Source organism: Echeneis naucrates, chromosome 5, assembly GCF_900963305.1.
Source record: "Echeneis naucrates chromosome 5, fEcheNa1.1, whole genome shotgun sequence".
NCBI classification, from domain to species: Eukaryota; Metazoa; Chordata; class Actinopteri; order Carangiformes; family Echeneidae; genus Echeneis; species Echeneis naucrates.
The window spans coordinates 9,600,060-9,627,601 of record NC_042515.1 but is presented as its reverse complement, the minus strand read 5'-3'; the positions used below and the strand labels follow the sequence as shown (position 1 = coordinate 9,627,601).

General features: G+C 39.7%; 2 protein-coding genes across 3 annotated transcripts in view; both read right to left on the bottom strand.

The window, feature by feature from the left end:
* atg7 (ATG7 autophagy related 7 homolog (S. cerevisiae)) overlaps nucleotides 1-4,506 on the bottom strand; it is a 48,631-nt gene extending 44,125 nt beyond the window's left edge. Inside the window, exons 1-8 of the mRNA XM_029501425.1 lie at nucleotides 4,047-4,506; nucleotides 3,218-3,415; nucleotides 2,980-3,034; nucleotides 2,406-2,523; nucleotides 2,214-2,291; nucleotides 1,989-2,105; nucleotides 1,109-1,252; nucleotides 668-756 (exon numbers count right to left, since the gene is read on the bottom strand). Coding sequence (XP_029357285.1) covers nucleotides 668-756; nucleotides 1,109-1,252; nucleotides 1,989-2,105; nucleotides 2,214-2,291; nucleotides 2,406-2,523; nucleotides 2,980-3,034; nucleotides 3,218-3,415; nucleotides 4,047-4,086 — 839 coding nt within the window. The 5' untranslated portion in view covers nucleotides 4,087-4,506. The remainder of the gene's footprint in view (nucleotides 1-667; nucleotides 757-1,108; nucleotides 1,253-1,988; nucleotides 2,106-2,213; nucleotides 2,292-2,405; nucleotides 2,524-2,979; nucleotides 3,035-3,217; nucleotides 3,416-4,046) is intronic.
* A 3,879-nt stretch (nucleotides 4,507-8,385) lies between these two features.
* On the bottom strand, nucleotides 8,386-12,043 carry hrh1 (histamine receptor H1). 2 transcript variants are annotated; one of them, XM_029502694.1, is made up of 2 exons: nucleotides 12,007-12,043; nucleotides 8,386-10,548 (listed from the first exon to the last, which is right to left on the bottom strand). In XM_029502694.1, the coding sequence occupies exon 2, from the start codon at nucleotides 10,329-10,331 to the stop codon at nucleotides 8,727-8,729; it is 1,605 nt and encodes a 534-aa protein (XP_029358554.1). In that variant the 5' UTR covers nucleotides 10,332-10,548; nucleotides 12,007-12,043; the 3' UTR covers nucleotides 8,386-8,726. The 2 variants fall into 2 exon arrangements, with proteins under 2 accessions (XP_029358554.1, XP_029358555.1); XM_029502695.1 differs by lacking the exon at nucleotides 12,007-12,043 and adding an exon at nucleotides 11,775-11,844.
* Between the last annotated feature and the right edge of the window lie 15,499 nt (nucleotides 12,044-27,542).

The window sequence follows — 27,542 nt, the reverse complement described above, 5'->3', positions numbered from 1 at the left end:
CAGTTCACTAATACTGGATGTGTCCATGTTCTGATACATTAGATAATACCCATACTCTGTATATGGTGGTGTATAAAAACAGCTATGGTGCAGCAGCTAAACTCTTCCTTGTAAGTGAGTACATGGGTTTGCTAGAGTTTTATGAATCCCTCCTTCTCTACTACTAGACTCCTTAGACAACAAAATAGTGTATTCTAATAGTGATGTAGTGATATTTAAGAGCATCAATCATATTCCGCATGTGATCCTTAGAGGAACAAGCGGAATTAATCACTTTTATCTCTTCCTCACTGATTAAGCAGCAGTCACAGTCCTTTTTCAGTCCAAGTATCACAGAAAAACCTTAAATTGTTGATTTTTTTCAGTGAGCTACACAGGAATTTCCCGAACACCCTCAACTTCAGAAGCTGATATCAGTAACACAATCAAGCAATGTCAGTGACCTCCTCCCTACACTTAACGGTCAGGAAATTACTTAAGATGAGATTTCCTGTCTTTAACACTGTGGTTTTGTGCCTAAATAAAGGACTCAATGTGAGCTGGAAAATACTCAGAATTAAAATTATAAAAACGTGTTTTAAATGCACATTAAAGATCTACACCTCTTTAAAACTTCACCCAGACACACACACACACCGACAGAGAGAGAGAGAGAAGAGGGTTTTACCACCGGTTAGCCAAGAGGACCAGTAGATTTCTCAGAGGCCAGCCCGGATGTTGAGACAGAGTACATGGATCATAGACACCCACAGTAACCTAGAGAAACCAAACAAAGTGTGTTTACATTACAAGTAGTGTGTCTGCATGTGTTTGTGTGCGAGTGTAATAGATCACACTCTAACCTAATGGAAGAGATAAGACACTGTAATCCTATTAACATTCCCACTTAAATCTAAATAAAATGAGAAATAAAAATAGGCAAGACCAAATTCTTTCGAATATTTTAAACCACGATAGAATCTCTAAATAGTTTTTAAGAGTATCTGCAGATTTAATTATGGTGTTTTTAGTGTATCAATGTAAATTTTTCAAATATTAAAAATATAAAGCATGAAATATAAAATAAATATATTTTCAAACTTCTCATTTGGGGATATTTAAACATTACCTTTTTGTTATCAGTGAAGAATGTATCCCAGTCCCCAAGTGGAGCCAAATGAACGGTGTCATCAGTGTACTTCATGAGGAAATATGGAACTACACCGGTCCCCTTTTTGAACAGTCCATCATAGGCCTCCTGCAAGGCTGAAATCTGAGACAGAAATAACGAGGCCATCAGCTATCTACACCAACCCCCTGTGCAGTACATTAACAATGACAATTGCAGATGTTGGATTTTTATTTAAATTATTATACACACACATGTATATATAAAATACATTGGGGTATAGATAATGTTTACAGAGGGCATAGATCTGTGATTCTTTATTTGGAAATATAACAAATGATAAGGAAAAATTATGGCACGCATTACATGGATAACCTTTGCTGTGAATTCTAATTGACATAATATGACTTTTTTTACAGTGTATATTTTTACAAGTTAAATAAACAAGGCCATCTGGTTGGGAGAATGTCTTTGCAGTATTTGCATTTGTTTAAGTTTTTCACAGTCCACATTGCACCACTTTGGCAGGTGCACCGGTTGTCTTGTAGCTTCCAAATCTCTGTTAGGAAACTGTCAAAATGTTATGGAACACAAATTATTTGTCGAGACAGACTCGGTGAGTGGGAGGAGAATGGAGAAATCACATCTGCGGCCCGGAACTGTTGTCACACTATTCATTATTCACTCTGATTCTCTCTTAATGAGGCATGAGGCACTCCTTGATCCGTTTCATTTTATCATTAACCTCCAGCTAAAAAGTACTAGGCATCAACAATTTTGTAACAGCAATCCGTTAAATTCCCACTTCAGAAAGGGAATGAGGAATGCACCTGCGCTAAAACTTCAAAGTACTATTCCAGTTTATTTTCAAAGAACAAACCTGTTTTGCTGACAAAGCCTGGTCTAGTACAGAAGGCTGCTGGACAATCTTTATCCCTTCAAGGAAGCAGAGTGCCGGGAAGCAGAACCAGTAATAAAAATGGTACTTCTTCAGATCCTATAGGAAGAAAAGGATAAACGAAATACAAAAACATTGAATGACAGCAAGATAGCCACACATTAATCTATGCAACTAACGCATTTATAATACACCTTTTATACTCACTGCAAAGGTCAGCAGAATGAATCTACAGAGGACAGATGGGTCCTTCAACGCAGCCCCAGACTGTATGGCATCCCATATCTACAAAAAAAAAATTTAAATGCACTCATTCACTCATCCAATTTTTGATAATTTCCAACTTGATGTAAATACGTGCATTTATTTTTGAGCAAATTTACACCAGATGTATTTTACCTCTTTGGCCTCCTTTTCCAGCAGAGCTTTCTTGTCAGTGGCCTTAAAAGCATCAAGTGTGTTGGTGTTATACAGAGTTCCAACAGCTGGACAGCAACGTGCTGGAGTTGGACCATCCCTAACAGCAGAACAAAAACACAGGAACGTGAATACATTTACATTTATGCAAATGTAAGTCCAACAGATATTCCACAGTCGTTTTGTTGCAGTGTTACAAATTCCCGATATGTAAGCAAATAAAAATTCTCTTCGAACCTTACCTAGCCACTAATTGTTTGCTGCACAATGAAATTTTGCACACCTTTTCATAAACATATTTACTAAGTATAAACACATGTTCCTTTAAAACAGATGTGATCATTGTAAGACGACAATAAGTGTCTTTGAGTTAAACAAATGAGCAACTCACAGCTCTGGAGATTAATGAGATTCATTAGATTTAATTGCTTCATATAAGGACCCCATCTGAATGTAAAAGTTCAGGTGTTTTGTTGGTGGCATGTTTCTATTTCTACATTTTGTAGCAAACAAAAATATTTAAGATTAGAATTAGGTAGGGCTGCAATATACATACACATCAAATGCACTGTACTCCAAAGTCAGACGTGTGGGCAAACCAACTGGGTCACCTATGGAAGAGAAATGTTAGTATTCTACAAAATACTAATTAAGATCTACAAATTGGCTTTTGAAATTGGCTTTGTAACTTGTTTTTATGCATTTGTCACTACATAGTAAAAATATATGAGGACAGAAACTTATCAGAAAAAAAAGTGACCATTACAATTTTAACATACGGCAACACTACTCACCATTGTAATAGTATCCTTTGATACATTTGGGGCTCTCATCCAGCCTGTAGTCATTGAGCTTCTTCTGAGTAAGCTGGTGCCAGAAACCTGCCTCTAGAGCACTGCTGAAGGGAGCGAACTGCAGCTTGAGCTCTGCAGCAGCAGACTCTGTTCCACTGGTATTAGATGCCATCACAATCTTACTGGCTGCACTTTGCTCTGAAATTAAATTGTTGCAGACACTGCAATCTCTCAAAACCTAAAAAGTTACGTTCAAATTCATAAGTTGTACATGAGACTTTTTTCTTTTTAACATATCACAAGTTCAGTTTGTAATGACATAAATTAGACATAAATAGAAAATCTTCACACTAGAGGAGGAGTAATATGAACATTTAATGATCTAAGACTACAAATATAAAACACCTCAGTACTTTTTATTTTTTTTGTGGTTAAAATAAACGAAACAATATAAAGTGAAGTCCTCCCAAACATGTTTAAACTGCTGGGGAAATACAGCAGCAGGAACCTTAAAAGACCTTCTCATGATGCTCTTTGGAGCCTCACAAAAAGGTCAATGTACGTTTAAATTCATATTGACACATTTTCTGGGCAAATAGTTTAACTGTGGTGAAGTTACTGCAGAGGGAGTTAACACAGACAAATCAAAGCAGAAGCTTTACTTCCTCTGACGCTTTTACTGACGATTTTACTGGCAACAAACTCGGCAACGCACGAAACAGTGATATGAAAAACTGTATCCTAACCCCGGGGGTCCGGGTTAAAGTCAAACACACCCAGATTTCACGTTTCTGTGTCAATTTTTCTTTTACCAAACTTGTGGACTTACCATAAATCCTTACTTCCTGGTGATGTTGGTCATGTGACATGCGCAGGCTTGTCAACAAAGCGGTGCACTGTGGGTAATTAGCCTACCCGGTTAGCCTCCGTTAGCCGGTCCCGAGTTGTTTTCACTCTGTGCTTTATGGCGCAAGCACCATAGAGTAAAATATGAAGAACCAAAATATGCACACGAAAACACAAACGACAAAGCAGGAGAATACAGACAGAAACCTGTAGGCTCCGTTTCTCTTCATGTCGGACGGAGCCGAAGCAGGTTGCCGCTGTGTGTTAGCTGTGCACCCCCTTCCACCTCAGCCAGCTACCAAACGGCGAAATCACAGACCAAACACACTTCCAGCCAAAAAACTAACTTAACAGCCTACTGTTCGCGGAGTGCGAGGAAAATACGAGGAGCTCATTTTCTCCAGGACTGTTTCAGGGACATCAGGTGCTCCTCCATCCGGAGATCCCACCGTGCCTGTATGAGTAAGGGACCGTCTCTAAACTCCACCACTGGGGAAAAAACGTCAGGTGTGTTGAGCAAGGAAAGTTTTATTTCATGAACATCGTGAATGACAATTAGTGATAAAGTCATTGTAATGCATTGGCTGATATTAACAGATAGGTAGGCCTGAAAATTGATTTGAATGAAAATATTTTGATCACAATATTTAATAAAAAAAAATAATAATCCAAGCGTTCATCCAAGTGTTCTGTTAGGTTCTCAAATGTAAGATTGCATGATTTTATTTATTTATTTATTTTTGAGGGGGGGTCAAAAAGCTATTGAAAACTGGAGATATCTGAGCTTTGCACTGTTCTTCACATGAAACATAAGCTATTTGCAAAAGTAAGTTTTTGTTTGTTTGTGAAGGTGAAGGTGGTCGGAAGGAAAATTAAGGATAGAATTTTTGAGATTAAAAATCATGAGTGGTGAATTTATTGAACATGGACTCATTTCTCATCTGAAGTCCACTGACATCCAGTGAGTGAGTGATTGAGTGAAACAAGGCAACACATTGACAGTGAGCTTCATGTGTACACTGTCAATTGTATTTCGTGTATTGCTTGTATTTCAACGTTGCCAGGTGTTTTGTTTGTTTTTTAGAAATGAATTATTAACTGAATATTTTTTTTGCTGATCAGGTTGAGGTATTATTGGTAAATTGTTTAAATTAAACTAACCAGAAACTGCTGCTGAACCATGGGCGGGAAATCAAATTCTGCTCCTATTCCTGCACACACATCTGTCATCATTACCTTCCACAAAGCCATATAAACAAAACAAAGCAGCATAACTTATGCAGAAAAGTAGGATTTGTCATTCATAGCAACTGGGCTTGCAGGAGAGCTATATATTTTTAGAGACTGTTTTAAATACAGTAACTGGCAGGAATAGCAATGGTCTGCAATGCTGTGTCTGGTAGATTTCCCTCATACAACTCCTATTTATACTTGACACACACAAAAAAAACTAATTTATTCAGTAAAAGTATCCTATGACATCCACCTGGGAAATCTGTGAAACAAGCCACTGCCTCACATTAGTGATGGGAAGTTCGGATCTTTTTACTGACTAAGGTCTTTAAATCTCATTCATTTTTTTCAAATCTTTCGTTCATTTCGTTCATTGGAACCAGTGCGGCGCTGTAGCTGTCATTTGAGTAATGACTGAAAAAGCACGGCTTTCAAACACTGAACAGGGCTGCATTCTAAGCAACTTGGGAAAAAATGAGCTCTTGAGGTGTCAAACTCGGAAATTAAAAATAAACATAAATGGCTGCTGCACATATTTTTTTTAACGGTGACATTATGCCAAACTTCTTTTTTCTCTTCTGAGTTAACCTGTAGCGTGAGCTGAAGTCAGAAATTTCAAGAGCAACCACACCCCTCGGTTCTGTGTGACAGCCAACAGGCGGGAAATTCAAAAAGATGCCTTGATTATGGGCGGGGCTCCAGCAGCAGTTAGGACACGCCCAGTCACTCTCCAACAGCAGCGCCCCTCCCATCACACCTACACTCACACGCACGGAAAACAAAAAAATCATAAACACACCATGACATTTTTACAACACCAGGGATGTAGAGAAATGTCTCTGCGGGTCGTCGGATTCAGATTTTAAAAATCCCTTTTTATACTTAAAAGTTGCTGAAAGCGAACCGTTTCAACACAATGACTTAAAGAAAATGTCTCCAGCAGATGACACATGATGAACATCTTAGCTTTTAGCAAGCATGAATCCATATTTTTTAATCACCTAAAGTAAATCAACCAAATAAACGTGATGAAGAGATACAAAGTGCAAAAGTCCTCCTTCAGCCATTCACTGAAAACAATGTGTGTGTGTGTGTGTGTGTGTGTGTGTGTGTGAGAGTAAGTGTTGTTCTGGGTCCTGGCAGGCTTTTGTACAATAACATTCATTATAATGAAATATAGTGATGTTTTTTTGGTCAAGGGCCACTATGTTCATGCTGGGGCTGTGGGTTCAAAACATTTCTTTTCATGCTACCCTTTACAATCTTTGGAATAAAGTGAAAAAAGTCAAACTTTTCATTCCACTTCCAAGTAAATATATCACTACACTGTTAGACGAGCCATTGGGGATCTGGATCAAACCGTTTTGCAGTGGATATTGTGGTTCAGCTGGGAATACTGTGCAGCCCATAATTACGCTTTCCCTCTCCACATTTTTATTACCAGTGTTGGTTTTGGCAAACTGGCACATGTCAGCTTTATTTGCCCAACTGGTGCTTAAGTTCCCTTCAGCCAGAGCTAGCATTGTTTTTATTATTCCCATGGTAACAGCATAAGGCTGGTGCCTCCTGTTGCCATTTCTTCAGTCGTATTGAAGTGACCAAATTGTGTTTTTTCCCAGTGGCATGATGTAAAAGGTATCGGATATGAGGATGGTGATGCATGTGCATAATTGACGCCGCAGGTCTTTAAGTAGCGACTCACAACCTCTCTGTGTTCACTCTGCGCAGGAAAGATTGTGCGTGTCTTGATCTACATTTTATAAAAGCAGGACAAAGACCTCTATTTCAACTATTATACCTCACATATTAAAATGAACAATCAAAGTAAAGTGTTCTTATAAAGCTGAATGCATTAATATTTATATTGTAGGAAAGTTGAAATATTCATCATTTGCCTTTGTTTTTTCAACAGAGCCTGGTCTTTATTTTTGACACCCACTGTCGGGCATGTTACGTTAAAAAAGCAAACGTTATAGTTACTAGTGACGACAAACATTAACCGAACTACTCACTGAGTTCCCTGCTAACTAGTTATAAATGAGAAAGGGAAAGAAACAATTACCTCATCATTTTTGAAAATTTACCACCATTGAAGAGACATAAGATTTCTTTCTCCAATATCTGAACTTTAAATTCAACAGTTTATTCAGTTATTTATAATAAAAAACTGACTGTTATATATATAGTATATGTACCATTCAATATTGAAATGGATACCTAATGCAAAACATGTACAGACAACAATTCCCTGAAATCTTTGTCTTCAACTGACAGAGTTTGCAGTGACAACAGTTTAATAAATGCAGTAATAATAACATGCCCCATTTTCTTGTCAGTAAGGGTAACAGTACTGTACTGACAGAAACAGTAATTATTTCGATTAAGCGTCACTGCTGTGATGTTTTGTAACCAGAGTCTGATGGAAAAGCTTTATGTGTTTGTTCCAAATGTGTGATCAATACAAATTATTTGGCCCTCTAATTTATGCCTGTCTTTCCAAAACATTGTGAAATTATAATTGATGCCTTCTGTCTGATGAGATGAAAAGAGGTTCCGCATCACAAAACAGGTGAGAGTGAAAAGCTTAAAACAAGCTGTGATTTGATGACAGGGTTTAAGTTGTTGCACAGTCGTGTTTGTTTTCAGACATAGAGCCAAATTTAAACCACAGCAGAGACTTTAATCTGTTTACAGGAATTCTCTGTTCTGTGGACAGTTCAGGTTTTTTTCTGATGACAGCAAAGAGATGATACAACAAACAAACACACGGAGTAGAAGATTTTTATAGGTTATATATGTACATTTTTTTTAAGATAATGGAATTTATTTGTTTGTTTTTTTTTATGTTTAGAAACCTTAAATAAGAGAATTGCCAAATCAGCTCAGACAGCAGCCAAGGTTTATATTTTTCTTGGGCTGACTGGTGTCTGATATCCTGCTTCAGTGAAAACGTGTCAAAAATACTTAAGAATGCATGGCAGGGCCTTCGGCATGCAGCGTCCTGTTTTATAACGTCAATTATGTAACTAAATAGCTTTAAAAAAGACTATTTTCTGAGCATTTCCTCTCCACTCTGGAACAGACGAAAACCGTCTCCCTGGCTTCAGATAAAACATCTTTGAGGTTAAGACCTTTTTTTTTTTTTTTCAAAACACACTTCATTACTATTGTAGCACAGAATAGACAAAACAAATAGCATTACATTCCAGCATCATACTCAACTGCTGCCATGAATCTGACAAGTGCATTAAAGTTACAAAAACAGGATCAGGAACAAACACAAACAACTCACATGCAACGTTTTATCTACATTTTAAAAGGGTCTAAGATGTTTAGAGCCAGTCAGCTGTTTGCCTTTTGTCCTGTCCTCACTAGTTAATATCAGTTAACACCTCTGATTTTGTTCAGTATATTTTCCCGTCACGTTCTGTCACAAACGAATGTTAAAGATATTTTTGAAGACCCGTTTGAAGTTCCCATTGCAGAGCGGGTATATGAACGGGTTGAGAGTAGAGTTGATGTAACCTAGCCAGATGGTGAACATGTGAAGGTCATGGTGCACACACTCTCTGCAGAATGCCATGACCATAAAAGCTATGAAGTAGGGAATCCAACACAAAAAGAAAGCAGCGATTATGAAGCCCAACTGCTTGGCCGCTTTGTGCTCTTTTTGGATCCTCAGGCTCTGGATGCGCTGACGTGATTGGACAATAAACTTTTGCCACGTCTTTTTCAGAGTCACTGCATTAGCTGGGTCCAATTGGGCGTCTTCAGCCCCTTCGTCCATCCAGGGTGGCGGGCGGCCGTGGCCGAAGCTATCACAGGGTGCAGACGTGAACCCCTGCATGTCCGAAACCTGATTGATATCACAAACGCCGTTGACTGAGTTTGGTCCTGCGATGGGACATTCATTTAAAGATGCTTGTAGTTTGTTCTCGTTGTTCCTCTCCGAGAAGATGACGTCCTGTGGGACTGAGAGTTGACTCAGGGCAATCTCTGTATCTGGCTGCTGGTCCTCTGGAGACAAAGAGCAGCTTTTGGACTTCTGTGCCATTCTCAGTTTTTTTCTTGTGATGAAAAGCAATGACGTCTGCTGGTACTTTACACCAATTTTATTTTGAGAGCGTGATTGAGCAGCTTTTGCTTTATTAGTGTCTTCAAGGGAATACACCTGATCTAAAGTGTTCTGGTCCAGCAAAAGCTGTTTTGTCCTCTTCCTGGCATTTGTTTCAAGCATTTTAACATTTTGACTATTTTCATTGTCCCCAAAAAACTCTGTTGGATGTATGATTTTCTCTCTGTCCCTCAGGTGTTGCCTGACAGCCAAGTAGATGTGCATGTAAAACCAGAACATCAAAACTGAGGGCACGTAGAAGTTGAAAACAGCAGTGATAACCTTAAACCACGTAGCAAAGCGGAAATCTGTGTCACACTTGTTCTCCTCCTCAGGTTTAAGGTCGACGTGTGTGAAAGACCTCCATCCTAATATTGGAATAATCCACATCATGGATAGCAACCAGGCTCCACAAATCATCAGACTGGCTTTACCCCGTGTTCGATACTTTATGTACTTAAGAGGTTGTCTGATGGAGCGGTACCGGTCCAAACAAAGAATAAACAAGCTAAAAATTGAGGCTGTGCTCGCCACATAGTCCATAATAAGCCAAAATTGGCAGACAGCCCGCCCCAGCTTCCATTCGTCTTCCAATAAATACATCAAGTTCAGAGGCATAACTGTGGTCCCTACAATCAGATCTGCTACTGACAGACTGACGATGTAGAGGTTCCCCACGGTGTGCAGGCTCTTCTCCCTCTTCACGGCATAGAGAACGAGCAGGTTCATGATGATGGTGAGCAGAGAAAGGAGGGCCAGGAAGACTCCCAGCAGAGCGTTGTGGAAGGGGATGTGGATGGTGAGGGTTTGATTGATCATGAGCGAGTCACCATCAGGGAAGCCACTCCAGCTGCTGTTGCTGACGTGGATGCTGGTGTTGAGGTGCAGATCTGTGGAAGGTGACGGATAAGGCTCCATCATGGTAGATGGGATCTCCACCTCTAGATCCAGTCACTTTCTGGAGAACTGTAGACCAATGTGTCATCAACTCTAGGCCAGAACATGATGAGCTAGGAGGTCGTTTTCAGCTGAGCTTGGATCCAAACCTTAAAGGATAACTGCCAGCCAGAAGAAGGAAATCAGATTGGATTGTGTTGACCTTTAGCCCCTTTGACATATAAATCCGAACAGTTAATACCTGGGAAACAAAAAGAACATCACAGATTAGGCAACTCAATCGGACACTTTTCGGTCTTTTCCTTAATCAAAGGTTTCATGATGTGAACATTTCAGCATGGCTGTATTTGCTGTGCAAATATATCAGTGCACGCACACATGGTGAAGACATACCACAACTTCACATTCTTTTATTCAGGATATTTAAATAACACTCAACATGTCCTGTAGTGTGTTTACTTTGTAGGTTTGAATATTCAATATCAATGGGCCAAGTTGACTGGCCTTTTCTCTTTCACTGCACTGCTGCCTTCTTTTATCACTCATGAGTGGAGGATGACAAATCCCATCTACAATATAACAACAAAAAGAGTCACCAACAGTCTTATGGAAAAGGCAATTTTACATCTGTATGTATCTATCTATCTATCTATCTCTCTGGTTATGGACCCCGCCCCCCAAGCAACTCACAGCTGTAATGGGGGCTGAAAGGTTTTTAGCAGTGTATCCTCAGAAAGTGACTCACTCCATCATCATGATTTTCATATTAGGGTAATGCTGGACAGCTGATCATTTCCTATTAGCGCAGGCTCTCTCATTTGTATATCTCCTTGCCTTTACCAATTCAGGGTTAGGGTTAGTAAATAGTAAATACATAAACCAATAATCCAGGCAGCCTGAAAGTTTAAAAGGAAGTCAATAAACTATGGCTTTAACCAATGGATGCCTCATGATGGCTTTTAAAGATATTTCAAAAGTCCTGCCAGCTTTGGGGTAAATTCAAAGCCATTCAATAGGTGTGGAGACAAGAAGCAGCATATTCCAAAAATAACACAGTGAAAACAGTGGAAAACAAACAAGCAACAAAAAACTATTTAGATGTCAAACCTCCATGTACATGCAGTGTTTACCTCTCTGCTGACTAATATTTTTAGCCTCGCATCAGAAGCTCTAATAGAAACAGGACATGTGATAGATCAATTCAGATTTATCATGCTTATTGTTTTTTTTTATGAGATGAAATGGGTGACCCTCCTTCCGTTTACAGCCGCTGTGTTTATACAATAACTGCCTCCGCAACACAAATATTTAAGAGACTCATTACTCACCAGATCCTCAAAGAATAACAGGCTAAAGAGGTCTGAGTAACACACACACACACACACAAAGACCTGCTACACATTTTCTGCATATCGCACCAGAAAAGGATATGATACTTATCCAACACTAATTGTACAACATGATTACCTGTAACGACTGCTGGTTGTGTTGGAGTCTGCGAGCAGAGCGCCGCTCCGCTCGGTGCGCACAGATCCACCTGTTGAGCGCCGCGCGTAAAATACAACTTTTAGGCTTTCAAATGGTCGGAAACAGCGTCCCAAAAATATTTATCGGAATACGTAGGCTAGGAAGAGGCTTTTGGTAGTGTACAAACAAAAGCAAAGTGCGTGAGCAAAAAAGGGAAGTTTTTTCGACTTACCTACTGAACGTAAACATCCAGGACGGTGCTCATTCCAGCTTGTGTAAAATGGGGGAAGGTGGAAGAAGGCAGAGGGATTTCACATGAGAAAGAAACAAGTCCTTCCTTCTACCGAGCTCTGTCCAGCTCTCAGCCCCGCTCCCCCTCCCTCTGAGGGCTGGAGACACACTTCACTTGAAGAGATGCAGCCATAAAAAACAAACACACCTTCTTACTGTGGGGGTTTCACATGATGGAGCGGCGCGTCATTGCAGCCACTGCAATGATTCAGTGTGTGGGATTCAGAGAGGGACTCTAACCTCTTCTGTGCGTGGAGATCACTGCAATTGGACTCAATTTAAAACGCTGAAGTTTCAAGGCTGAAATTCAGTATGAAAGAGAGTGACGCAGGGATCTGCATCAGTAAATGCAGCTGACAGCAGCAACATGGGGCCACTGTAACACAAAGAGTTCCTCAAATGACAGCAGCCAACAAGAGTGATGACATCTGCCATGCAGCATGGTTGTTTTTTATAGAAGAAAGGGAAACAAACTACCGTCTTATAGACCTGTAAGCAGGTGCCATGTAATCTCAGTTGAAGCATAAAGCGTCCTTTCAGGAGTCTCCAGCATGTGACTCATCAGGTCTCTTACAGGCAGCATGTCCACCAGCAGCAGTTATGTGTGTGCGTAACTGGGTGTCTGGCATCAGTCTGTTTTAGATTTAAGTCATACCTCATTTAAAAAGATGCGATATGTGAGGCTGGATTCAGATGCATTTGCGTGGGAAGGCATCTGGAATTAGCCTGCAACAGCGGTGGAATTGCTCATTAGCAGTGAAAGTGAAGGTTGGACGAGAGGGAGGGTTGCCTGACCTCACCATGGTGCTTTATGACACTTGTTTTCAGGTGTCATTGTTCTGCTGCACCTTTTTTAAACTGAATAAACTCCCTTGAATTGAAGCAGATATATAAAGTGTTTATCAGTAACAGCCAGCTTAAAAGAAAGTCACTCTTCAACCAATCTGCCAAACGCTTTACACCCCAAATTAACTTTTAGAGGATGTTTTGTTTGAGCTGATAAGACATCTGCGGATTGTAAATTCTACTGTTCTCTCTGTCCAAGAACAATGGGCACTCTTGAAGGAGGGCATAATAAATCACAGGCAGCACATGTCATAGAAGGGGCACTATGAGGCTGCTGATGATCCCACCAGCAAGCTGATTCTGAGGATTAGCTTGGACTTCATCCTGGCCAGCTGTGAGCACAGATTCATTGTGAAATTGCAACATGGTCAACGGAAGTCTGATGTGTGCTCCTGTAGAGGGAAGGCCATTGGGTCAGAAAACTCCAGAGCTTTACTTCCTTTTTGGATTATTATGCATCCAGGAAATGCCGAGGCACTGTGATGTATGTTTATTAACCAGTGTGAGTAGGCCCTCAGAGGTGAGAGTCACATGGTGGGCGACATCCAGGATCATGTGAAGTGCAATGTGAAGTGTGTGACATTTTATAGGTCTATGAAGGTCAAATAAAAACTTCAGCCAATGGTGGTGCAAAAACAAAGGTCGTTAGGTTTTCCCTTCAGTATACAGTCTCTGAAACATGCTGGTTTTACATGCTGCACTCCTGCACAGCTTGAGATTCATACTTTGAAATTTGAATGGTTGTAAACTAAAAATGGATGAGATTATAAAGACAAAAACAAACACGCCTAATTATTATTATCTTGCACTTCTGTCCTTTTTTTTTTTTTTTTTTTTTTTTTTTTTAATGTGACATACGGTACATTTATCTGTTTTACTGCAGGCATTAGGTGATACGCCTATAGCTGCTCAGCCTTTCATGTAAAAACTGCTTGGATGTATTTCCAAAGCACATGGTACAGAGCGATGAGGAAACAGGGAGCAGCTGGGTTATGTCATAATACTGTTGCAGCCTATTAGTTTGAGAACAGATATAATGAATCCATTATCTGGGAAAACAAACAAATGGTTTTCCTGAGCTCTCCCCGATAATGGCTGGTGTGTAAAAGCGGCGGTGACGATCATTTCAGGGGGAGGGATTTTTTTCAAGTCTTGTCAAAGTAGGATACTGGCGGGAATCACTTTATTCCCTTTCATATTTTTTCTGCATCTTGTAAAAGGAGAATGATTGGACGCGCAGATTGGTAACTGAATTAGAGGGCAGAATCTATCACATCACAATGACAACACCAAAGCAGCTGTATTGCTCGGACGACATGTGACCAAGGTGAAGAAGACTGAAAGCACTAAAAAGGTATCAAACGAACACTTGAGTTCTGGATGATTTTCCTAAAGGTCCATAATGAACGCCCATGCTGTCATGCTGTCCATGTCATGAATCACTAACACAGATTTGCATTAACGCGCGTCAGTTTTCCTAATTAGCATGCTGTAGCTTTGGTCCAGTAAACTCTCAGCTGCTTCATGCTCCCTCATGTTTTCAGGCTTCATCACTGATTTCATGGCCTTAACATTTTGCCAAGAGGCAACAGTTTGAATTAGCCTTCTAGCCAGCAATTTCTCTTTTACAGTTCTGCTGATCAGTGTCAGATGTAATATCGCTTTGACGCTGTTTTGATTCTTGGATAACTGATCAATTTCACTCCCACACATTTGTTTTCTGTTATTCTGGACCAATCAGATGTTTCCTCAGGGACTATGTGGCCACGTACAGAGCCCAATCCTCAGTCTCACACCCTTTGTTTTGTTCTACCTTTTGGTGGTAGTTTAAGTTTGGTGACCTTTGCGAACCACCAAACAGCACCCCGCTGAACTTCTGCCCGACACTTCAAATTCTGTGAAAACAACACATCACCAGCACAACAGTGGCCGCTGTCAGTTTGCTGCCAGACAGCTGAGGGGTGGAAATGTTAACAGTGGCTCTGGGTCACTGTTAACATGCATGAAGCATGTGTAAAGTGTTACACATTTGGTGTGGTATACTCAGACACATCAGCTATGTAAGTTGAGGCTCTTGCACAAGAACTTTTGGTGCTCATTACCTTCAACAACTATATTGTCTGTTACAGTACAAGCAGCTGATGCGCCAGCAAAATCGTTAAACTGCATATGGATAAAGCATTATGAGCATGCCTGGTCTTGTTTACAGGGAAAGCAGTCGGTGAGGAGAGGGGAAATAACGAGGAAGGAGAAAAGGGCGCTAGGAAACAGGGAGAAAACGGATGGGATGAAAAAGTGAAGTTCAGAGAAATTTGGAGGAAGGGCACCAGAATTTTCTGTGTATTTAGTCTGTGTGTTTGTGTGCACCCTAGGAGATGATAAGATTTAAAGGAAATGGAAGCCAAAATTGAGTCTAAGAACTGTCAACAAAAAAGCCAAAGAAGGTTTTCTTAAAATGAACTCCTGGAACGCTTTAAGGAAAATCCTCGCTTTCAACAAATACCATCAAGGTTTGCTCTGTGGCCATGATGATGGAGCAGTTTGAATGGATCTTAATGAAAAGACTCAGTGTAATCAGTGATTGTGCACACAGTGAAATTGAGTGTGTTTAAATGAATACTTCAGATTTCTTCACACGGGCCAGTTTCAGTGCCTTATTCTGCAGGGTGATGTCGTTAAAATTAACCTCATGATGCAAATACATCTTTGGTCAAATATCAGTTTTATGATTTCCCTAAATAATTTTACAATTTTATTTTTCGCAATAGCCCTGCAGAAAAAGTCCTGTTTGTTTTGAAAGTCAACAGGGACATCTACTGGTCAACTTTATAATGGCTCCAATGTGCTATAAAGGAGAGGCAGCAGAATAAAAAGGATCAAAGCTGCTCTTAGTCGCTGGTATCCACATAACCTTCTGCAAACACTTCCTACATTGACGGCCAGTCTTATAATGTCCACCATCATTCACACTCACCAGTAGATCGATGTCTCTGAAAATGCATTTGACTAGAAAATCTCCAGATAATCTCCCTTCACATGTGGGATTTATTCTGCTACCAACACTCTGATTGGACATATTTTCTAAGACTGAATCTGAGGTTGACCTTAAAATCATTCATGGAGGAGAATCTAGTCATTACACCCAGACAAAGGATGTTGACATCATTTTATATCTACTCAAATGTGGCTGACCTCAATTTCCTCTTCCTTCCATTACTCTTCTGTTACTGTTGGTTTCCCCCCTTCCCATCCTTTTCTCATCCTTCAACCATCCCGTCTTCGCCCTCTCCAGTTATATTTATTAATTGATTTAGATGCCCCTTCACCCCTTTGACTGCAACTGCTCTGTCCTGCCGCACCAATTGAGACAGTTGATTTATCCAAAACTTTGACATCAGATTTTCTGAAAAGATGTTTTCAAAGTCTTAACTTAAGTAAACATACCCAAATAACTGACTTTAGTGAGACAATAATATCCCGGAATGAAAATGGTACTCGTGTAAAATTATACATTACAATCAAAATGTAACAAAAATACAAACACTAAAGGGACCATTGGACTGTCAGTAGTGACTTTGTCTTACAGCCAGGGGAACTGGTAAAAAAAAAAACTATGTCCTTTAGAAGTGTCCTTGAAGAAGACACTTAATCCTCACCAGCACCAGTGACTTGGGTTGTGGCCATGGCTGTGTCACTGCACTCAGATCTCATACATGTTAATTCAGCATGTAGTCATTTTATTTAGATGACGCATTTCCTGAGAACCACTCAGAGCTCAAAGGGAATATGGAGATTTTCTGTTCATCACATCACTTAAATTGTCTTTTTAATTGAAATATGCAGGATAGAGCAGTTTCTAAAATTGAGTAAAAAATAAATAAATAAATAAATAAAAAGATTCCAAAATGCATTCTGTGAGCCAGACAGTTTGAATAAGGTCATCAAGTCTGCTTTCCAATGGACTTGTTTTCACCATTTAGTTGGCACGTCAGCAGTTTTTTTCGAGCTGTGCTGCATCTGATAAGTGCTTTTGTCAGGCTGCATATCAGAGCCCTCTTCAGCGGCAGCAGCCTTTTTGCCGTCACTGAAGCGAGGCGACGGGCATTAACTAGAATGACGGAGGCCCTCTCCATACGCCCTCTGCATCATCTTCAGTTTCCTTTTTATAAACCTCTCATCAACCTCGCCCTCTCTCTCTATTTCTCTCGTTCTTTCTATCTGGCTCATTCTCCCTCTCGCTCAAACGGCTTGCTCTCAAATCCCTCTTCTCTCCCCTCTTCTACTTAATTTTCTCCAATTTACTCCACTTCCCCCACCTCCCTCTCCTCTCGCTGCCTTCCTTCATCCCTGAGTCTCTTGGGCATTTTGCAGTCACATAGCCAGGCATGTGAGGTGAAGGACTTATGTAACCTGCTCACTCAGTATGCTCTTCCTTTGTCTGTCTTTCATTGAAAGTGCCATAAATTTGACTCTGATGTGGAAGCTACAGAAGTCAAATTCAACAGGAATCCTGTTGGAAATGCATCATTTACTATCACTTTCATGCACACAGCTGAATTGCCTTGCCTATTGTAAACCTGCCTTTTCGGTTGCCTGTCAGTCAAATATATCAGGCACAAATTACCTTTAATGTTTATTTCATCTGTGAGGTTGCAGTTAGACTTTTTTGTTCTGAAACACGACCGTAATTATGCAAATAGTTTATGGTATTATGGTCACATGGTCACATGCATTGTTATATGCTGGGCAATCACACAGAGATACCAACAGCTTCATCCTCCCTGACTAGGCAGAAATATTAGGGTGTTCATATATTGGATAATTCCATCCCAGCAAATAGCCAGCAATGTTGAGGTTGGCAATATTTAGTCAAATCCTTCTGATAGATAGCGGAGAGGCTCATCGTACAAGTCTAGCCATCCTGAAATTCAATTTATATTTATGCACCTCAGGAAAACCTGGTCTGAATGAAAACATGCTGATTGAGCGGCTTCAGGAATCGTATTTTCAAAGTATATGAACTGCATTTAAATTTAATTTCTGCTCTTTTTTTTTTTTTTTTTTGCAAGAAGCTAATTTCTTTTGAGATTATTTTTCACCTAGGCTACTTAAAAAGTCCAAATATGATGGGGGTGTTAAATTTAAACTTTAAATATGATCAAAGACCAAGATAATGACAAGATAATGTCCAGACTTTAATTACTTAGAGGATTTCTAAGCAACATTTTTATGATAAGGTTTCAATGCTGACAAAGTTGAACATTTAAAATGGTCTGCTAGCCATATAAACTGTTATTGAGTTAGAAAGTTCATTGAAATGTCCATATTCCTTTATATTGTGTTTTTATTGACTACGACAAAACTGGCAGAAATGATAGACAGCTAAAATGCGTATTTGTACTGAGCATCTGAGTCATTCCTTGTCTGTCTGCACTGTGCATAACTGAATGTCTATGACTGTGTGTGTGTGTGTGTGTGTGCACGCAGATGCCTGGGTGGTGGATTGACACGAACCCAGGGGCAGTCCTGAAATAGACAGAGTCACTCATCTGTTTCTAATGAAGAATAATGCAATGCACTGGACACAGACAAAAGCCTCGCCCTCTCACACACGAACACGCGCAAACACACAAAGTGGCAAACATGAGTTGCTGCACACAGCCGTGCATTGAACACACATGCACCCACAACAGATGTCAACTGATGCATACAGCAAGACCCTGCAGGCCCCATTAACAGTTTCTGGGCTTTATAGTTCACACACAGCCCCATTATTTCACATTTAGAGCTCCTCTATATGAAAGCATATCAGAAGTACCATTTTTGATAGGTTGAGCCATGATACCTGCTGCTGGCTGGGATGAAAAATGAAACATTAAAAACATTGCTGCTTCATGTCATTGCCTTTTGAAAGAGCATCATCCATGAATCGAAAAGTGACGACTGGGGAAAAGCAGTTATAATTCCTTTTAATCTTATTGGGGATGTAAGAAGGTGGTGGGGGTTTGTAAAAATATTTTCGATGTTGTACAGAGACGAGTTACATTTTTGTTTCTTCACTTCGGTCTTTAACAGGCACAACAGCTGTGACGTTTCTTTGGGGTGACTTCGAACTCGTTGCCCTGAGTTAAAAACAAACCCAAACCCAAACTTAAAGTCCTCGTGTCTAAAATTCATGAAACTTTTTAGTGGTTGAAGAGGAAGAGGAAAAAAACCAAAAACCTTGATAACAATGTGATAGAACAAATAATAATTCTCTTATTTTTGAGTCTTTACAATTCAGTGACTGAGTGATTAATGCAGTAAAATTTTGTAGTGGCAGCCGTAAAATCAAGAACAGACAATTTGCTGAGCAACAAACAGGAGCTTTTACTTTATTATTCATTGGCACTAATGACCATCTTGTGATAAATCGTTTTATTAATTTGTTTTTAAGCTGTACACATGTTCATGTTTTGCATCAGAGCAAAAGGTGACTTGATCTGGTGATGCTAATGGCACTCGATTGCTCTCAACGCTCATTTAATTTCTTGCTGGCAGGCAGGATTGTGATTTCAAGCAAAGAGTCTGCAGTTCTGAGCTCAGAGCACCTTGAAGGCTCTCTCTCCTCCAAGTAGGGCTTCAAAAAACCAACACGGTGATGACTAATTTACAAACTTGAGGCAACTCACAAACCAATAGGTCAGTAAGAGCGTGGTGCAGTTTGTTGAAGCGTCCTTATGAATTCTCGTTGACATCCTTCCCTTCGTAACCTCTTGATGTTCTCAGTTGAGTTAAAGAAAAACAGTTTTGGAAAGCACTTTACATTAACTGTTCACACAATTTTAATGATAAATTGTTTGATTTCCCCTGAACCCCCCCCCCCCATTCATACAAAGGGAGGGATTCAACATTTTCCAGTTGGCTAGTTAAAAAAGCAGCTGAGTGTGGTATCTGTAAAATGATCTGAACGATTGGATCGAACAGAAGCTATCCAATAAAATATGTGTATCTTGTGGCCATGCCACATTTTGTTGGATGGTGAGAGTGCCATTTTTTTTTTTTTCCCAGTTGGCCTTCACCTTATTATCACAGTACAACAGTTAACAAGGCCAAAGCACATGACACTGGGGCTAACCTCTGATATCTCACTGATATATTGACAATTTTCTTTGTTTCAGGAATCAGCTCTGATAGTTTGACTGTCCAGCTGGACTGGGTTCCAGCTTCCAGAGAAATAGTTGTTGTGTAAAGGAAATCTGATTCTGAACCAGTTTCTCCTGTAGTAGTAAACAGACTGCTGCTAATGTCGACATTGGCTATGCATCAGTAACAACTAACTTTTTAAATGTAAACAGATGAACCGGAGATCAGATCGGCTAAAGATTAAATCATTAATAAACATGGTGCATCGCCAATGGAACTTGTGAATCACAGCACTCAACACCAGTACACCAGAAAATAATTATTCAAACAGCTATATTCTTTGGCTCATTTATCATCAAGCTCATATTCATTACACTCAGGTTACATTAGGAAAAGCAACCCTATTATTATGGGAATTCGCAAGAAGAAAGAAGAAGCAATGAGGCTTCAGTGCACAACTTGTGCACCTAGATGGAAGAATTATGTGTCCCAGTTGATTTCATTTTGTGATGAAGGTAATGAAGAGGGTCAGGCATAGTAGGGCTTAGCAGAGGGTTTTTAGTCAAACATTAAAAACTCTGAAAGGGACAACAAGCTTATGTCATTCCAACTTAAGCACAACTGAAACCCCTGAAACCGTGTTGTATAATAACATCTAATGCTCGAAGAAGGGGCTTCATTAGGGCTGCTTTTTACCTTTGGATGCCTCTTTTTATGTTATTTGCTCATTCCTATTCAAACTGTACCTCTTCCCCCTCTCTGGATTTTCATTTTCTCCCTTTCACTTCTTCATCTTAACCCTTTCATGGCACACACAGCAAAAACACACATTTTTTCATGTCTGTCTCACCCTTTTTTCTAGTTCACACTCGCACATGTACACAATTCACCAAACCGACATGTTTGCACAGTTTCAATAGACATGACCTTCAGTGTCTATGATGCATGTTTTTTCCGTAACACAAATATGTAAAGCTTGATCATCCTTGGGCTAAGAGACACTATCAAACAGACCCTAGAGAGACAGAGTGAGACAGTGTGTGTGAGACAGAGAGGGATGGATGCATACATTATCTTTGCAATTCCAAGTCCTGTCCATCATGTGGCAGTGTGCAGCTTCCGAGGAGCTGCTGTCACAGTGGAGAAGAGCCAGCCAAAGTCGACCTAATCCCACCAAACCCCCTCCTCCCTCTCTCTCTCACACACACACACACATACAGATATGTCTGGGCTTTATCTCTGTGTGCAGCTTGAAGCTTACAGCCTGCCCCCCCGCCCCATCCACTCCCCTCCCCAGCGTTCTGCAGTGCCACTCTTTTTGATGCTCTCTGGAAACACGGGACCTGCTAATGGAGACAAGAAAGCTTCCCACTACACTGCCTTGATGCCATTCATGCCAATTCATTATAGTAATGTTTGAAAAGGAGGGGAAAAAGATTTTCTTTGCATTTGCAAAAAAGAAAAAAAAAAAAAAGATAAAGAAAAAAAGCAATGCAATGTTTTGGCAGAGTGCTGTGACAAATAACATGACAGATAATCATAACACATGTTACTGATTATTATTCTGTAAGGACTGAGAGAAGAATATGCACATATGTACCAAGAAAGTGGTTATTGTTGGTGCATTGAGGATTGCCCCCTTCTTTTTTGTCTTTCCTTCCCACGCTCTCATTCTCTCTAACTTAGTTAAGTTTTGGCATCAGAGAAATAACTATGATGAGAATTTACTTTAATCTGAAACGCTGCGTAGAGACAAGGTGACATAAGACGACTGTTGCAAAATGAATAACAGAAGTGGTGAAGTAGTTGCTGCTCCTCCAACATGTTTTATTATCTGCATTGAGGACTACAGTCTCAGTAGAAGTTGTGAATATTCAGTCCCGTTACACCTATTCCATCTTCTGATGATGATTAGGATTTTTCATGCTGGACTTGAAAAACTGGAGCCCTGACCAATCCAACACCTGCCTGCTGACTGTGTGCCAGATTTTATCTCCCAACATCAGTGGCTGATTTATAATAATAAAATGTGTGGCCACATTGTGTAATGATTAAATACAAATCTGGAGATGCACATCTACAAGCAAGCAACCCGCCATATAACGCATACGTCTACAGACCAAAATATATCACATGACCTCATCCCCAAGACCCACAAAGAAGCACACTCTTGCTCTCTTCGTGTTACAGACTCGGGGGCAGTGACCCTTACTGTGCAATCAAATTCATCTTTGTTCTACGGATTGACAGTTTGATTTATAGCATTTTGTTGTGCATGGGTTTGAGCCCAGCTCTTGGCTGAGAAAAAGAAGGAAGCACACAGTTATTACCTTTTAGAGCTTTATTCCACTTTGACAATGGCCCTGTCATCCAGAAATGCCCCCCCCCATGGGCTATTCATTATAGTGTTCAGCACATTTTACATTCACTATTTATCATAATAATGAAGAAAATGATAGCATTGAGATTATTCAAATAGATTTTGACCTTGTGCTGACAAGGTAAAGAAATAATCCAGAGATTCTGCAACAGCAGATGAATTTTAAAAGTTGGCTCGATTGTGTTTGTCAGCGAAACACAAGTTCCTAAAGATTCACCATTTTAGAAACATTGCTTACATTGCAAAGTACAGTTACTGTACTTTCTTCCTTCTTCCAGTCATTGAGCTACACTAATTTGGTCTTTTGCATTGATATGAAAGTGGCACTGCAAATGCACAATTTTCCCCTCATTTCCCTGTTGGGTAGCAATTTTTGCTGTCCAACCTTCTCTGGCTGGTGTGAACTATAGATATGGTGCATCATTTCATGATTTTCTCTGTCTCCAATGAGCAACAGAAGCAAGTTTGTGTGTGCAAACAGCTCGTCATGGCCCACACTTTCATTTTATTGTCAGCTGGCCTCTAAGATGTGGTTGGGAGACCAGGGGGACATAAACAGTGGACACTAATATTCTGAAGGGAAAAGTATCTTTGGCAAACTAAAAGTTGTACTTGAGAGGGGATGTCCTATTTAGTGTGCAGGTAATGAGTCACTGCATTGGCTCTGATGTGGGGGCCTAATGACGTGACTGGACTGTGCTGTTATTTTTAAAGACAGAACAATGAGATATGCTGTCTGCGGGCAGGCTTTTTTTTTTTTTTTTTTTTAATGAACATGACCAGTAGTGACAGAGGCCCTGCAAGTTAGAAAAGAGAGGGGTAAAATTATGTCCCGACCTTCTTGGTTCCAAAATAATGTGATGGTCAGCATGGCCTGAGGTCAGAGACCACATGAGCATCTGCTGCAGGAGGGCAAGGAAAGCAATGGTGTCAAAATAGAGATTCTTCTTCCATTCAAGAAACACCAAGTGAACATAGTCACGCAACATTTGATGTACTTTATGACAGCCTGTCTATGTAGCTTTAATTTCAAATTAAGATAGAATAATTATTTAAATCTACATATTCTCACTTTGATTAATCTTAATGTTTAAACCTTAACCATAAATGTAAAAACAGCTTTTATAAAATCATGACTGCCATTGACTTCTCGTGTTGTGAAAGGGTCAAACTTGAGCATACAGAGCTACACACACACACAATTTTACTTACCTTTGATTAATTTGACTGAATATTAGGTAATGTGGTGTATTATCATTAAATGAAAGAAAATCTACATTTAAAACAGAATCAACAATGCCATTAAATCCACGTAGTGAAAGGCGTCGTGTGACATGGGACACATTTGAAACTCTAATCAGTGAAATCAGCGACTATAGTGTTGGATGTTGGCTGCAACGGAAACCAGCAGACTCTTGAGTATGATTGAGAACTTCTGGTATTATGCTGCTCACAACCTGCCTGCTTTTTTTTTTTTTTTTTTTTTTCTTCAATAACTCGGCTGAGGTTTTCGGAAAATGTTACTCACAGTACATTGGTTAGCTGCCTTAAAATGACAAGACATATCAAAATACTCTAATTTATCTTGAGTTATGAATGGAAAATAGAAACTCATATAATTTGTGGTTAGTAAGAATTTTTTGTACGTTTAAAATGCTGTCTTCATGCCCCAAAATCACATGGACACAAATAGAGCACAGAACACAGAACAGGTACATACATAGGGTAGCCATGTTTTTGCATAATTCTTTCACATTTATTTCTAAGTACAGGTAAAAGCGAAGCAAGATTTAACCAATTCTAAGCAATACTGAAATAAATCATCCCACAGACGTCTGGGCACTCACTTCTATTCGTCATATTTTTTTTTTTTTTTAGAAAATATGGTGTCATTTAGTATTAGTTGTTGAGTATTCCCTGAGAGGCAACTCATTTTTTTAAAGCAAAAATGCAGATCAATTCACAAAATGTTAATAATAGCGCTGTCATTGGTGACCTACATTTATGGTGGTAAACCATTAATCATACAGCAGGAGACGAGAGCAGCAACCTGCTGTAAGCCAAAGGGAGCCATTCAGCCCGGCCTCCAGGGGAGCCGCTGCCTCTCTGGAACAATAACACACATTTCTAACTGCTTGGCTCATAGAAGGTAACCTCATTGAAGCAGCAGAGGGGTTTGTATCTGTGTGGGTGTGTAAACCTGTGTGTGCATTGTGGGTGCGTTGTGGCAACTCACTGGCCCCTCTGATATACAGAGGACTTGTTTTGAAAGTGACAGAGTAATTGCTGCTTTCCACTTAACCCTGAATACACCAGAGTATCTGTACCCACGGGTGGTTGAAGGGTGGTCAAAGTTTCAAATTAATCAAATGTGAGCTGAAAAGGGGAACTGCAGACCAAAACAACGAATCCAAGATCGAAATTAAATAAAGCCCAGGCAGCAATTTGTGTGGACAAAGGTGTACAAGGGAGTTTTGTGAGCTGACAAAAATGTTTTTACTTCATTAGTTCTGCATTTCAGAATACGTCAAACAAAATTGTAAAATAAGCAACAGTTTTAAAGACTTTGTCTTTGTATTCACATTTGTAACTGCAGGACAAGAAGCAAATCGCAAAAAAACGCTAAGAGGAAGAATAAGAAGAAGAAAAAGAAGAAGAAAAAAAACAAACAAACAAACTAAACATGGCGGACCGGGACAACAATAGTGTGACTGCTGCCAGTGCAGCAATCACACAATTAATTTCATCACAATCTTCCCTGATGGAAGCATATTTTGTAGTGCCTCTGGGGCAGAATATTATCAAGTTAATGTAAAACTAACATCATTATGCCTGCCAGGCAGAACTGCTTAGCAGCGGGGAGTCGTGTTCTCAATAACCACTCTCCTACTGTTCCTCGTTACAGATTAATGAACTCAGTGTCAAACAGCACTTCATTTCATTTTGTGCTCAGTTAATGGATATTCATCATTAATACATAAACAAACATGGAAATGTATCTTGCCTCAGTGCTTCCTGTAGGATGTGCTCTTTTATATGGAATTTCTTTTATTACTTTATAATTCTTCACAGCAATGCCAACATGACATTTTTTTTAGAAATATTTTCAACCGCATTACTGACACTTTTTGTGAAAGAAATATAAATATTTGGCTGCTGTGAGAATATAGGCTGGTTGATATAACTGGAGGAAAATTACTCAGTAACTATCATTTTTTATTTCAAATATGTACATTGTAATGATTTAGGTTGGCACTGATAGAGAGAATATTAACACTAGGGCATCAATGGATGTTTTATGATCATTAGTGGATCTTCAGCTTTCTGTCTGGGAAGTACTCTGCCCTCACCCAATGTTGTCCATTAGGCAGTATGGATAATGTTTGGATGGATGGCTTCAGATTTTCCTTATCATAATTTACACAACACCCTCCCCTGTTCCTCTTCCCTTTACTTGGGGCTCTGCCTCAAACATGGACAAAGTGTGTCTCCTTTCTAATACTGGAGGCTTGGATTGTTTCCATTTGTAGGCAATTGTAGGTATGTTGTGTTATGAGAGCATTAACACCAACAGCCTTCACCTATTTTATATTGCAGTGATCTGGAGGCACCATATCAGCAGTCCTTTGCACCCCCCCATTGTGGCTGCCTGGTTCCTGGGTCAAATTCTTTGCTGCGATGGAACATAAATCATCCACGGATAGAGGTTAACCACAGACTTAAGTAAATGAACGAAGGTTCTCGAGGCTACACTTGCATTAGTGGACACCAATATTGCTTGATTAGGCTGAATTACTTGTTGTAACTAGTTTACATTTACTAGTTACTACTTGTAACTATTTGCACATTTTAACATGCTAAAAATGTTTGGATTTGGCTTTAAAAATGACTAGAATAGGCTCGTTTACTACATCTGACCCAATGCTTGCTATTACAGATAATCTGAAAGGTTAGCATCAATTTGAAGTCTGTTCATAAATCATTAAAACACCGTGGTTCTGTGTTGACACAGATGTTTGCCCTCTCTTTTTATCAGTTGTACTTCATTTTAATCGCTTTTTCACAATGTCCCAAATTACCTAAAATATTTACCAGAAATGTAAATTTTTTTTTCCAGAATTTTTCCACTGTTTATTTCCATAAATATTTATATCACACACAGTTGCATACCATTTACTGTGTAGCTACAGAAACTCCTGCTCCTGATGAGCCAGTGGGGTGTTAAAGTTTATGAAGTATTCACCATCATTTGTGCAGATGGGTACCAACAGTCCAATGTTATTGAAAGGTGGCTTCCTACCAGCTTAGTGGTTGCGACAGTAATGCCAGAGGATATTGATAGTTATGGCTACCCTGTTTTTTGGTGTGTCTGGTATTTGCAAGGTAATTTTATTCAGTTGTGCTTCTTATTGCATGTTTAGGGGCTGTTTTTATTGGGCTTTGGAACGCCTTGTTGACTTGCATTTCTTTTGATCTGAGATGCTGTAGTTCAACATCTAGCCACAGTGAACACTGTTTACAGAACCAAGCTACATTTTCTACTCACAACAATTCCCACAACCACAGACATTTCACATCAATGAAAAAGAACCGACAAAATGGCATTCCAAAGAAATATAATAATTCCCTACAAACAGACCACTATGGCCAAAAGCCTCCGAAGCCAAACTTCCAGCTGAGGGAAGCCATGACATTAATGTGTGTTAAACAGCCAGGTTAGAGTATCTCATTAAGAATGGTTGGATGAATGGAGAGAGATGGATGGAGGGGAAACTTGAGGTCATGTTCTCTATACTCTCTCTCCATGAGTCAGAGGCAGTCAGGCTAGTCTGGATACTCTGGTCCACTGGAGACTGAATCAGTTCTACCAGACTCCATCTAGACTTACACCTAACAGACAAACACACAGTTGATACTAGCGGACACGGCCTTGTTTGAGAGCAGCAGAACCAGCTTGTCTACATGTTTAGTGCTACAGTACATAAACATGCATACTCCATAAAATACATCCAATTGGTAAGAATACAAGTTTACAATAAGTGACCCATATTGCTGAGTGAGCTAGTCATGAGCTGGTATGGGGATTGATGTGCATGTCAAGGGCAATGTAGTGTAAATTTAGAATT

Excerpts from the sequence above, each read along its gene's own strand:
- hrh1 (XM_029502694.1), bottom strand. The coding sequence starts at position 10,331 with ATGATGGAGCCTTATCCGTCACCTTCCACAGATCTGCACCTCAACACC.